Here is a 14524-nt window from a genome sequence, read left to right as displayed (position 1 = left end):
ACAAGCTCTCCCTCCTCTGTGAGGGCAGATCTGTGTGTTCCGCCCCCCCATAGGTAGCAATCCAAAACAGTCCAGAGGCACCTTTAAGACCAAGTTTTATTCAAGTACAAGCTCTCCCTCCTCTGTGAGGGCAGATCTTCACATTCTACCCACCCCCCAATAGCTAGCAATCCAAAACAGTCCAGTGGAGCCTGAGTGGTGGGTGTTGCCTTCTGACACACTTCCGGTGATGTCAGGGGGTGTGGCATATGCAAACAAGTTATGCTAATAAGTTATGCTAATGAGCTCCTGCACCTCTTTTTCTACAAAATGACCCCTGGAAAGGACTGTACCACTTCAGACTGCAGGGGGGATGTTCACATCTTTCAAGGCATCTCTGTGCAGCGATCCAAGAGAGGAAGTAGAGCCCCGTTCTCTGCAGTGTTAACTTTTTCTGACTAGGCCACAGTGACCCATGCTCTGATCATGTGCTTTACTTGCAGCTGCCTCTGAGAACTGTTCACTTGGTCCATAATGCGGTAGCCTGCCGATTGTCAGGGCCTGGATTACAGGGATGGAACCACCCCTGTGCTGAAAGATCTGTACTGGCTGCCCGTCCATTTCCAGGCACAATTAAAACCCCAAATGGCTTGGGGTCAGGAGAAGTACTTGGAAGGACGGCTTCCACCCATATTGTCCGGCTCGCCAATCAAGACCCTCTTCTAAGCCCCTGCTCTCTATGGAGCGGTGACACGAGGCAGGCAGAGACCAGAGACAGCGCTTTTTCAGTCCTGATGCCTCACCTTTGGAGTGCCCTGCCCCATAAGACACATTTGACATCTACTTTACTTCTTTTAGGCACCAGGTTAAAACATTCTTTTTTACTTTGGCTTTTCATTAAGAGTTTTAATGGCTTGTGCTTTAAATGCTTTGGCTTTTTTAAATTGTAAGTCGCCTCGAGCAGGATTCTGAAGAGTCAGCACAGAAACATTCTACACACACACACACATACTCCCTTTACGGCCTTTATAGGATCATTTCATCTGCAGCGTTTTAGACTGCTCAATGTGCATCTTATGCTGCTATGCCCTAGCTGTTTTATTGAGAATACTTTCATTTTTAATGGCTTTGTTTTGTCTTAACTGTAAACTGCCTCAAGCAGAGCGCTGAAGGGGTGTTGTGAAAACCCCCCCTAAATAGTTAGATAATACAAGAAGGTGTGTTTGCATGAAGAATGTTCAAATCCAGAATCCCTCGCCTGCGGTTCGACGTGGATCAGTCCATCCTACTGTCTCAGAACTCTGACACTTCACCCACCTGCACGGGTAACCCAGACCTTAGATGGAGCTTCACTAGGGTTGCCAATCTACAGGTGGTGGCTGGAGATTCCATGGGACTGCAACAGATCTCCAAGCAACAGAGATCAGTTCCCCTGGAGAAAATGGCTGCTTTGGAAGGTGGACTCTATGGCATTAGACCCCATTGAAATCCCTCCCCTCCCCAAACCCTGTCCTTGCCAGGCTCCACCCCCAAAATCTCCAGGTATTTCCCAACCCAGAGCTGGCAACCCTAAGATTCACTGTCTGTGTGCTGCCACTCAAAGAGCAGAAAGACAAGATGACCTTTTAATAGGCCAAAGCAGGTCAGGTGACACACTGGCCTTCGCTCATTGGGCAACTGGGAAGAGTCTTTTTGCTGCTCTGCGAGCCACAGATGCTGTTTGTCTCACTTCATCTCTGCCTCAGCCCGCCCTCAACTTGCCAAGAGAGGCATCTGACAACAATAATCTCGCCATCAACAATTTGTGATGGGGGGCAATTAACTCACAATGCCCTGCTTGATAACAGTTTGTCAACTTTCTATTTTTACTGGGTTAGCAATTAGAAACAAACATCTATTTAGAAGTGAAAATTACTACAAACTCAGATTTTGGAGGCACAAATTATGGCCATCTGTATTTTCATTTTTTCACTCCTTCTATCGAGCAAACGAAAACTCAACCATATTGAGAGATAAAGCAATTTGACTACTGGAATTAAAAATATATTGAATATATCTGAATTACTCTAACTACTTTCCCTTTTAGATTCCGGTGGGTAGTCGTGTTGGACTGAAGCAGCAGAACAAAGTTTGAATGCAGTGGTACCTTTAAGACCAACAAAGTTTTATTCTGGGTATAAGCTTTCGTGTACATGCATACTTTTTCAGATACACTGAAACAGAAGTTCTCTACATAGAACAAAAAGGCCAAACCCTATGCCAAGGAATTAATGGACACAAATCTGACATCAAGAATCCCCAAACTGAGAAACCTGGAGAGAACATTTCAGCCTTCCAGGACATTCAGTGGGGCACCTCATAGTAGCTGTTGCATTGCAAAGGAACTTCACAAATGGACTAGAAAGGGAGACTGCTGAATTACAAGGTATTACAACACTCAGGACAATGGAACCCACAGGTCTTAACAGTGAAACTGGTTTCTTGTCTCACTACACATGCTAACTCATTCAGTTCTTGCATCTGTTTGTAAACTTTTTTATTATGCTGTATGTTGATCTGCTGCTATTCACCGGTCTTACCAATTGCCTTCATCCTGCCTTAGCTATAGTTATTGCTCAGTTACTTATGCATCTTGACTCTAGCCCTTCCTGACAACACTCTCCCCACCCTCTACTTCTATGTAATGGTTGGTGACTTCCGTTTCAATGTATCCAAAGAAGTGTGCATGCACACAAAAACTGATACCCACAATAAAACTTTGTTGGTTTTAAAAAAGCCACTGGACTCACTTTGTTCTACTTTTCCTTTTGTTCAGCTCCCATGAAAAGGGAAGTTGTTTTTTAGATCAATTTACTAGACCCAGTAAATGGCTTGCTCCTCACGCTGGGGTAGGAAGGGAAATCAATTAAGTGTATCACCGGAGAAATTCAGGAAGACTCCCCCCACACACACACCACTGCCCACCCAAATTCCCCCCGCCCCCACGTAATTACTGTCATGTTCAGGAAATGTAGTGTAATATTTAAAATGTTGGACAATGAAGAAGAAGAAGAGAAGAGATTGGATTTATACCCCACCCTTCACTACCCAAAGGAGTCTCAGAGCGGCTTACAAACTCCTTTCCTTTCCCCTCCCCACAACAGATACCCTGTGAGGTAGGTGGGACTGAGAGAGCTCTGGCACAAACTGCTCTTTTTCACGAACAGCTGTGCCAGAACTATGGCTTGCCCAAGGTCATCCAGCAGGTGCAAGTGGAGAAGTGGGGAATCAAACCCGGTTCTCCCAGATTAGAGTCTGCACATTTAACCACTACACCAAACTGACCGGTGAGGCCTAGGTTCAAGTCTCCACTTTGCCATGAAGGTGAGTTGGCTACTCACCATCTCTAGAACTAACCTACCTCACAGTGTTGTTATGAGAATAAAAAAATAGGGACCATTTATACCATGCTGAGCTCCGTGGAAGAAGAATGGGACAAAAAAATCAGACAAAAAGGTCTTGCACAAAACCCAAACAAAACTTATTTCATGATCATCATTTTGTATTAGCATTAACTTTTTACATTGTTGCATGGGGGAAAGTGAGGGAAGGCAGAATAGTATAGCCCAATCTCATCAGATCTCGGAAGCTGAGCAGTGTCATCTTTTGGAAGGAAGACCACCAAGGAAGACTCTGCAGAGGAAGGCAATGGAAAACCACTTGTCCTGAAAGCCCCTTGCAGGGGTCGGCATAAGTTGGTTGCAACTTGACAGCATGTATGTACATATGGGGGAAAATTAAGCCAGAGTTTTCTAAATTAAGTCTTATACCTCATATCACTGATAAGCGAGACTCTCAGAGTAGGTAACATAAGCCCTGTGTCAGACTTCCTTCTTTCTGGCCCAATGGCAACTGCAAAGGAAGACAAAAAATACATTAGTGGGTTAGAAACACGTTATCTATAGAGAAAGCTGCAGATATGATTCTAAATCTCTTTGAGGACCCCACCAGGAGAAGAAGGATATCATGCAAAGAATTTTCTGCTCTCTGCTCCTCCATTATGGCTGCTTCGTGTTTCCTTTCCCCTGTAGTTAATCCAGAGCTGTACTCTCAAGATTTAAGAGGAATCATCAAACGCTGCCCTCTTTGCAACTGTATGAGCTACTTAAGTCTGTTCCATAAGTCTGTTCCATGACTGAAATACTAACGTGCATTCAAAACCCAAGGAGAGTTTGATAAAATGGTAAATTACCAGCATACTAAGTGCTAAATGTTCCTTATTTTCAATTATAATCTGCGCCCATTTGTCATATTTTCCACTATGGGTGGGAGCACAAATCTCTGACTCATTTATGAGACCACCAAGGAACACCGGGGGTTGTGATGCAGTGGCAGGCAACGGCAGATGACCTCTGGACATCTCTTGTCTTGAAAACTCTATGGGGTCACCATAAACTGGCTGCGACTTGACAGCAGGAAAAAAATTATCCCAAAGAACTGCTCACTGCTATATGATCTTGCAGATGTTCTAAGATCATTTTGTCAAGACCATGGCCATGGGCACCTTTAGGATTGGGTAGTGGAGATATGGCCCTTTTTGCTTGTGCAAATTTTGGGAGCTGAATGTGGTACTACAGTTTGAATGTTGGACTAGGACCAGGGAGATCTGGGTTCAAATCCCTACTCAGCTTTAATGTTCATTGGGTGTCTTTGGACCAGTCACTCACTCAATCTCTCTCTCTCTCTCAGACTGACCTACCTCACTGGGTGACCTACTTCACAGGATTGTTGCAAGGATAAAATGGAAGATAGCAGAATTAAGTATGCTGCCCTGAGCTCCTTGGAAGAAAGTCTGTTAACTGCTTTCTTACTCAAGTCTTTGCCAATTGCAACTTCTTACGGTCAGTGGAATTCTGGTAGTGGTATTTGGGTTGATTGGTTTTCCTGTTTTCTTTTTTTTTTTTAAGTTGGATTTTTAATGCTTAGTTTTAAATTTGACTTTAGGTGCCCCCAGGGGCACTGAAATGCAAGAAAGGTGGGATAAAAATCTTATAAATAAAATATTTATATGCTCCTATCTTAATATGGCCAATGAAATTTCACTATAGGCAGGGAGTGAAGGAAGCTCTGTTCCACCTCCCTGTCTAGCCTTTGCTTTCTTCCCCATCCAAAAAGAACCCCCAGCTCTTTGGGCTTTTCCACATTCTCATTCTCCTCACTTGTCAGTTCCTGTTTCTTTGAGATTTTTTTTCGTGTTTCACATAAAAACCTGCAGTTTAAATCTGCAGGGAGATAGGCTGGACATAAATCATGGCAATATTGAATCAACCACTAGAGGGGGCCAAGCACATACTGAAAAGGACACACACCCCCAAACAGAAACTCACAAGAAAGGAAAGCATTGCCGGGAGGGCGGGGTACAAATGAGATTAATAATAAATTAATTAATTAATTAATAAGAATGCTGAAAAGCCCTTTGTTGAGTTGTTGAACTTGAGAAGTTGGATGTTTAAGGGAACCAAAGAGGTTTATAAATAAATATTTATTAATTTTATATAACAGAAGATTACTTTCAATTTGGGAGCCGATTTCACGGCATACTGTTGTAGAGACTTAGTCCTACCGTACTCACACACTTGCTGCACATGATTCATTTGATCAAAAGTGTTCTCTGCTCACCAGGGGACTCTGCAAGATGCTCCTGCTTCTCTTCTCTTTCCTGGTACTGAATTAAATGAGACCACAATGCAGATTTTCCCTTAGGAAGAAGAAAAACCCAAAGTTAACTTAAGTAGAACACACTTGCAAGAGATGCAAAGGAGAAGCTGAACACTGAATTCCATTCTCCCAAGTGCTGCATGCGGCTCAGACCGGAGGAGGAAAAGAAAACAAAAAAAAAAAGCCTGCAAACTGGACCCTGATTTGAAAGTCAGATTGAGAAAGCAGCTCTCTTCATTGCATAATCAAGAGCACAGGAGCACCTCGGAAGACATGCTTATTGCTACATTTATATTCCAGGCATCTTCCCAGAAGCAAAACTCAGCATTTTAGCATCTTAGACAGCCAGTAAGGCTAAGCGAAAGGGAATTGCCCAAGGCCTCCAATGAATTTCACATCTAAGCTACGGTCTGAACCGAGAAAAGTTCTATATTACATACATATACTTTACAACTATGCTAAGTTGGCACTTATTAAATCCTCTGCACACAGCAGGGGAAACTAGCTGGAGCTGAACTATGAAAGCCATACTATGCTTAGTAACTTTCCGCCTTGTGGATCTGCACAGGCCATGAAATCCTAACACATCTGGGCTCTAGGGACAGAAAACCTTTGTGTAAACAATCATCACTGAAACTAATGTCACAGCATAATGACAGCCAGCATGGTGTCGTGGTTCGAGTTCCAGCCTAGGGTGGGGGAGTCCCAAGGTTCAGATCCCTCCTCTGCCACAGAAATAGCTGTCTGAGACAATTATGTTCTGTGATGGCCTATTCTGGCTTCCCAGTGCGTGAACTGACGCACGTGATATGGGGGTCAGTGATGAGCAAATATTACAGGCCTTTAACACAGAAGTGTCTTTCAGAGTATGAATGTTATCAACTGGCTCTAATGTTTTCCTGTCTCCCATGAGAATCCTAAGTCGCCATCCTTTCCATTAGGGCCGGGCCCACCAGTTTGGCTCATTCCAGGTTTTAAAATGAAGCCTTCATTTAAGCCATAAAACCAGGAACTCCAGAGCTGACCATAAATGGTGACAGAGAGAGAGCCAAGAGGTTTCTCTGCTAATAGGCAGGAGGTCAATTGCTTTGTATGCATCTGTAGGAGAGTGGAGGTGTCTGCCAGTTCAGAAAAGTAACCCCCCCCCAGTGCTTCCTGATTTAGCCCCACTGTAGATAGCTTGTCCTAGAAAGCTTCTATATTAAAAGGCACAGCTGCCAAGCCCCAGAATATAAAAAGGTCAATGCAGAGGGGACTGATGCAACAGATTACTTACTTTTTAAACTCCTCCTTTTGTGGGTAGAGTGTGCTAAAAGGATCCCTGTTTGATTCATTTATATTTGAGGAGCGGCAAGAGAATGACAGACTGAGGAGTCATATGTGTATCCTGAACGCTCAGCAGTGGAGTACGTGATTTGTATGCATTTGATACCAAATTCAGTCTCCAGCATCTGATGTAAATAGGCTGGGAAAGGCCACCACCTGAGGCTTTCAAGACCCATTACAGGCCAGGTAGACGACAGACTGACTAGGTGGACTGATGATCTGACTCAGCACCAGGGCAGCTTCACATGCTCAAGGTGAGGCAGAAGCTACCTTGAATGAGGGGGACACAAGGTTTTATTACTGTTGAGGATCTGTACGTTTTTAGTTTCACTGACCTGTTTAACCAGTAGTCCGTGGCTCCAGATTCTTTCCAGCAAGTCGCAAAGGCTTGCGATCAGCGTATTCTCTTCCAAACCTGTTATGTTGGCCTCTCCGTGCCCAAGCTCCACTGCCTCATGACCCATCTTTTCTACCAGCATACGCTTCGTCTGCAAGGATTTACAGATTATCAACCGAAAGAGAAGGAAACTGCTCGTCAATTTACATAACTGGGCAAGAGTACTTCCAGATCCTTAATTTAGATTATCAACCGAAAGAGATTATCAACCGAAAGAGAAGGAAACTGCTCGTCAATTTACATAACTGGGCAAGAGTACTTCCAGATCCTTAATTTAGCTTACTTGGCCATATGAACTCGCATTCTTGTGTAAGGTGAATGAATAATAGTGTTTCAGAGCGGGACCAGTACATGCTTAGGTGAGTTGACCAAAAGCATCCACACTCTTTGAGGTATCATCACATATGGTCTATATCAAGAACAGGGACAGGGAATCACTGGTCTTCATCACCAAATCACTTCCTTTGAGAGACATGAACTCTAAACAGCCAGTGGGGCCGGGACCAAAAAGTAGGTTGTGACTCTTACAGAGGTGAGTCACAATCAATGCTCCTGCTAAGCTGTGGAGTCTTGTGAGCAGAATTTCTACTTTGTGAGCTACTGGCATTAAAGTTGTAAGCAGGCAATTTGGCCACCGCATAAATTAGTTTGCTCTGGAGCCACCCTTCTTGAGCTAAGACAAAAATGTGTGAGCCAGAGGCTAAAAAACTGTGAGCTAGCTCACACTAACTCAGCTTAGAGGGAACACTAGTCACCCTGTCAGGAAGAGGCTCTGGAAGACCTGATGGCAAAACTGAGTTTGCCTTTGAAGTGCCATGAAAAATGGCCTGCTGTTCAGCAATACTATAGAACACTGAACAAGGAAAATAAATTATACATTTGTTCATTGTCAACTAAGTTGAGATTCCTGCACTTTATGGCAAGGGAGGAGAAAACAGTGCACCCGATTGTTCTGCAAGTGGACCCCAAGAACTGCAGTCTGTTTAGAGGTGGGTCCCATTTCAGTTAGTTTGAGAACCAGAGTTAACAACACGATCAGTTAATCTGTGAAGCCCATAAGGGGGTGGGTGGGGGACAAAGCAAACTTACCTTCATTCGACATTCTTTGAGCAAGCCCTCTACAAATTTCCAGTTTGTCTGAGCAATTACTGCTGGAGAAAGATCTGAGAGTTTGGGCTGCCTCAAATTTTTCCCCAAGGTCCTTGCTTCTTGCATGTACTTCTAATCCAATGAACAAAACAACACAAAAACCCTAAGGTCAATACAAAAGCAGGGAAAGTACTTCTTGCCTTCCCCGCTTCTCCCCAGTCTGATAAGACGAGGTGACAAATTCACACCACACTAAAGCATAAAGTCTGGCCACCCCAGTGATTTGTTTAAAGTTTTAGGAAGTAAGCAAAGGGAGGGGGGGGAGAATATAGCTGCCAGTTTTTCTGTTGAGGATCAACAGTTGCCTGTAAAAAGTCTTAACTAGGTGGCTTGTGATTGCATTTCAACATACACAAACAGGCAGGGTGCTTCAGAGGGCCAGTGGTTGGCTTTTTCCCCTCTAAAGAAAGCATGATCATCCCAGCAGCAGAGACAAACCCAAGACATGTTATTGCCTCAAGACAGGGGTCGTTTCGTAGAAAAAGAGCTAGGGGAACTCATTAGCATAACTCATTAGCATATGCCACACCCCCTGACATCACCGGAAGTGTGTCATAAGGCCACACACCCCGCCCCCAACGGTCCCGGCCGGCGAGAGTGCAAGGAAGCCCCGCGAAGGCCCTCCCTGGCCCCAGGCAGGCAGGGGTGGGGAGAGGCAGGGAGGAAGCAACTTACCCCCCCCCTTCTCCTCCTGGCTGAATGAGGGTTGGAAGCAGGGCGGCCGGAAGCGGGGGGCGGGGCTTCGTCGTGTGCCCTGCCCCCCACACTTCACCCGGGGGAACTGCGATCCCCCGCAATCCCCCCCTGAAATGACCTCTGCCTCAAGATGAAAATCCAAAACTGCCCCCTACTCCAGTGGTAAAAGTATGATCGACCAGGGAAGGGGGAAAAATAGGGGATCTATTTCACTTCATGACTGAAGATGTCCAAGACTTACTGCTATATATATAGATATATTTAAATGGCAACCATTTATTTTAAAAAAATACAGTGGTGTAAGACTTGTCACCAGGCCTAGCCATTTGCAAATCAACCGTGTAACCACTAGGGGCCTAGAGAGTCACCTGTATGCGCTTAGTCTGAGGGAAAGAACTGCATATTATATAGTTCTATGATCTCTTTCTCTACAATGCTGCTAGAGGGGCTTTTGTAGAGGAAGACCAGCATAGGAGGGGTTATTTTAAGTTAACCCTTCCCCTTCACTCATTTCCCTGCAGATAATCAGCCCCTTTGAGAACAGAGAGACCACGTCCTATGAGGAAAGGTTGAAGGAGCTGGGTATGTTGAGCCCGGAGAGCGAGACGACTGAGAGGTGATATGATCACCATCTTCAAGTACTTGAAGGGCTGTCATCTAGAGGAGTTGTTTCCTGCTGTCCCAGAAGGTCGGTCCAGAACCAACAAGTTGAAATTAAATCAGAAGAGTTTTCGGCTAAACATCAGGAAGAACTTCCTGACAGTTAGAGTGGTTCCTCAGTGGAACAGGGCTCCTTGGGAGGTTTTCAAACGGAGGCTAGGTGGCCATCTGACAGCAATGCGGATTCTGTGAACTTAGGCAGATCATGAGAGGGAGGGCAGGGAGGGTTGCCTCAATGCTTAGTTCCAGGGATCATTTCGTAGAAAAAGAGGTTCAGGAGCTCATTAGGATCACTTATTAGCATAACTTATTTGCATATGCCACACCCCCTGACATTACCGGAAGTGTGTCAGAAGGCAACACCCACCACTCAGGCTCCACTAGACTGTTTTGGATTGCTAGCTATTGTGGGGGGGGGGACGCACAGATCTGCCCTCACAGAGGAGGGAGAGCTTGTACCTGGTGGGCTGGGGGGAGGGGGCACCTTACCTGGCTGCTTCTTGATCCTCGTGGCCTGACTGAGGGCTGCTGGGAGCAGGGGGCAGGGTTTGTTGCACGTGCGCGCCCCCTGGCTCCTTACTGCCGAAGCTCCGCTCCTATGCGCTCCCGCAGGAAATGACCCCTGCTTAGTTCTAACGGCCCTTTCTTACACGCCCAGGGAAATGCTGATCGCCACTTTGGGGTCAGGAAGCAATTTTTCTCCAGGTCAGTTTGGTTGGCATCCTGGAGGTTTTTTGCCATCGCATAGAGCAGGGGTCACTGGGTGTGTGTATGTGTGGAAGAGGTATTTGTGAATTTCCTGCATTGTGCAGGGAATTGGACTACATGACTCTGGAGGTCCCTTCCAACTCTATGCTTCTATGATACCCACACATTTTCTTCAGCAGGGCTAAAACCCGGGGGGGGGGGGCTGCGGGAGACTTCCAGCATGAAAAAGAGGCAAGGAAAAGAGCTTCCTGCTTTTCTTGTTCCCTGCAGCAACTCCGCAGGAATGGAGAATAGAGCAATAAAAAAATTCATTCACCCCCAGCTTTGGGACAGAAACCCACAACACCAAGCTAGGTACTGAAAAAAGGCCAGTTCGTATCTTTGTTTCAAAAATAACAAGGCAATGACAGAAACTACCAGACAGCAACAAGTGTGGAAAAAGGGCAATGGAGAGAAAGACAGTTAGGGTTGCCAAACTCCAGATGGGGCCTGGAGGTCTCCTGGCATTACATCAGATCTCCAAGATGACAGAGATCAGTTCCCCTGGAGAAAATGGCCACTTTGGAAGGTGGACTCTGTGGTAGTTATACCCTGCTGAGGCCCCTCCCCGGATTCTACCCTCCCAAGGCTCCACCCCCGTATCTCCATGAATTATTCAATCTGGAGTTGGCAACCCTAAAGACTGCAAACTAGAGGGAGAAAATGAGTAAGGAAAAGGATGGGTGACAGTTATTCAAAGTGTGGTTCTAATCTGACAAGCGAAAGTTCCCTACAGATTCGGCATACTAATTTTGTAATTTTCTCAAATAGGTGTTATAAGTTATGACCGTCACTACCAGCTAAACCAGAATTTTACATTTGTCATAAGCGTGGTCTTTGGGAAACAAATGGGCTTTGAAGGTCTAAAAAGGACCACCGCCTTGCAAGCCCCAATGGCTTCCATCTTCCTGAACGCCCCTTCATTTGGAAGGTTTTAGGTTGGCCTGACGGCATTCCAGGGGAAGGAAGACTTAATCTGAATGCCTCTTTCAAGCCTCAGCCTGTAAAGATACAAGCAAGGTGCCCATCTGTGGATGTCAGAACCACTCGCCTGATTGTGGCCACGCTTCAAACTGCTACAAAAAATCCCAAAAACCGTGCATAAAATTCTACCGCAAAGCAGTGACTGGTGTGGTAGGGAAAGCAGCTCTTGGCAAAATAAAAGAAAACATACCAGGGAACATTCAGAGAATGATTTTTTGGGTGGTCGTGCAGGCGGGGGTGGGCCCTGATCCCACTCCCAGAATGCCATTGAGTTCTGATGAATCAAGAACTCCTCCGACAGCTAAGAGGAGGCAGACATAACAGATGGCGAAGAGAGAACAGCAAGGCAAAACAGGCGTGCATACGGGTCAAAGCAAAACAGAAAGAAAAAATAACAGAACATGACATGTTTCCAGCCATCCCACAAATAAATAGAACTGTCCTAAATACTGTTTTGCTTCCTTTCCATAAAATAACTCTCTTACTTGCACATAAAAATACAGTAAAAAACAACAACACCAAATTGCAGGTTAGCATGAATCCTGGAAATCAGCAATGACACCAAGGAATCAGAATGTTTTGATTTAGGAAACAAAAAGTAAAAAGTAAACAAGATGAGTGTAATAATATTTTTTAAAGGCTGATTTGTTTTTAATAAAGAAAGGAAGAAGAGAGAAAAACAGAAAAAGGCACAGACCAGACAATGTTGGAACAGGACATGGAGGATTCTCCAAACTTAACACCTCCCTTCCAGAGTGGGCGGGAAGCCAAGCAGTAAGATATGCACCTAGCCTGACTGAAACCCAAGCACTTAAGAGTAAAAAAAAAACCCAGAACAATATACTTGGTAAGCAACTGTACAGGAACTGTGATTTATGGCTTTGGGTGGCAGAACCATTCCTCACTTGAAACAGTGAGCTGTTACTTCTCCTGTATTAACTTGTGGGACATTTTGACTTGTGTCATGATATTCTCCCACTGGGTGCTTCCACCATCAGCCGCCAATGATAGAGAATAGGACAGGGGATATACAAAATATGCTGTCACATGGTCTAAGTGTACAAACATATTACGCAGGAGGGAAGAGAACTCAACATGGGAATGCCCTTTTCAAAGCTGAAGGTAATACATAATCAAAATGGCGTAATGGCCTTCAGCTCCTGGGTCAGGACCATCTGGTGGGTCAAAGAGCTCTACCAGCTGGGCTGTAAGCCCCTACGGAGTCACATCTTTTGCTTCTTTTTGGAAGGACCTGCTGTTAGTACATAGTGCATATACAAGCAAAGGCACAACAACGCCTCTTTTTGCAGGTAGACCAAGAGGAAACACAGGACAGCGAGGTGAGGCTACTCAGCAACGTAGAAGATTCCTCCGTGGCTAGGCATAGCAGTCTTAAGAGATTCATAGCAATGTCTTAAATGCACATAAAAGGAATTTAAAGAGGCAACCAGCAAGATGTCAGGTTTACCTCCTCCATCCTCCCCCTCCCACCCTTTTGATTGTAGCTTGCAACAACATCTAAGTTTAGTCGTTTTCAATTATAGTAATAATCGTAACAGTTCACGGTTAAGGCTCAGTACATCTGGGAAAATAATACATGTATTTTACGTTTCATACAGTGTTAAGCTATTCAAGAGGTGCCTGGAAATGTTCCACCCTCTAAAAATTACCAGGTCTAGCAGCCTATGATTTCACTAACTTGAATACAGAGCCTTGGAATTGCTTGCAAAACTACAAAGCCACTCACCTCTCTTAACTCGTTGTCCAAACCAATATGCTCTGAATGCTGGCGAAGGCGATCTTTCCTGCGCTGTGCGGTGGCACTTCGACTAACCCACCGACTGCAGTTGATAAAAAGGAAAGGGGACAAGAATTTGTTAACTACATTCTGCATCAACTACAATAAAAATGGGGGAGGGGGCTTAAATGTGTCTTTAATACAAAATAATGATACTGCTAAGATCTGCTCCATTCCATGGGCAGTGCATCCAATTAAGCATGTAGGAATTTGGATAAAACAAGATCTTGATTCTATCGTGGAATATTACCACCAAAAATTATTTAAGGAAATCAAAAACGAGCTAGCATTTTTACATAATGTATTTATTTCTATTTATTTATTTATTTAATTCAATTTATATCCCGCCCTCCCCGCCAGGTAGGTTCAGCTCAGGGCTGCTTACATTGAGAAATTAAATACAGTAAAACACGAATAATAGACATCATAAAATTAGATCCATCTCTCTCTCTTTTGTGGTTTGGTAGACTGGCAACACTGAAAATGAATATTTTATCCAGAATCCTGTTTGTATATATTAATGTAACATTGTCTATGAAAACGTGTACCTTTAAGGCCTGGGAACAAGTATTTAAATAATTCATTTGGTTAGGAAAACATCTAGGGGTGGCTATGAAAACTCTAATAAGATCAGGAGTTAAATGGAGTACCTCATATTTTGGAAACTTTTCTTAAAGATGGTTTAAAATTGGAAGATCTAATTCGGTATGATAATAGAAAATTGATTTGGGAGAATCCTATTATCTGTTCAGTATTGGCAGTTTGGTATAAGTTAAAGGGTAGCTTTAGTCCAGGTTTGTCACTGATGACGTCAGTATTCTATAATGAACAGATACAAGATCTGCCTAATTTGGGTAATCTCCAAATCTGGAGAAATAATAATTTGGATACTTTAGAAACATTAACTACATCATAAAATACTAATAACAATACAGCTGATGGCGGCATTCAGTATACAATCCAATGATGGAAGACAATAGTGGGAGGCAATGATGGAAGGCAATATCCTACCATGTATCGTAGGGCCGTGGAATGTTCCGGTGACACACTCGTCAGTGGCGGCTCCTAATCGAACGCCCAGGGGAAGAGCT

The 14524-nt window shown here is 44.3% G+C and overlaps 1 protein-coding gene across 1 annotated transcript in view; it reads right to left on the bottom strand.

Annotated features, from left to right (window-relative positions):
- DENND5B (DENN/MADD domain containing 5B) overlaps positions 1-14524 on the bottom strand; it is a gene marked incomplete at its 3' end in the record, with an annotated part of 97661 nt that overhangs the window by 32288 nt on the left and 50849 nt on the right. The window contains exons 9-13 of the mRNA XM_015413899.1: positions 13383-13476; positions 8489-8620; positions 7338-7490; positions 5638-5716; positions 3789-3870 (exon numbers count right to left, since the gene is read on the bottom strand). Coding sequence (XP_015269385.1) covers positions 3789-3870; positions 5638-5716; positions 7338-7490; positions 8489-8620; positions 13383-13476 — 540 coding nt within the window. The remainder of the gene's footprint in view (positions 1-3788; positions 3871-5637; positions 5717-7337; positions 7491-8488; positions 8621-13382; positions 13477-14524) is intronic.

Source organism: Gekko japonicus, unplaced genomic scaffold (genome assembly GCF_001447785.1).
Source record: "Gekko japonicus isolate JY-2015 unplaced genomic scaffold, Gekko_japonicus_V1.1 scaffold1588, whole genome shotgun sequence".
Classification (NCBI taxonomy): domain Eukaryota; kingdom Metazoa; phylum Chordata; class Lepidosauria; order Squamata; family Gekkonidae; genus Gekko; species Gekko japonicus.
This window is presented reverse-complemented; position numbering and strand designations above follow the sequence as displayed.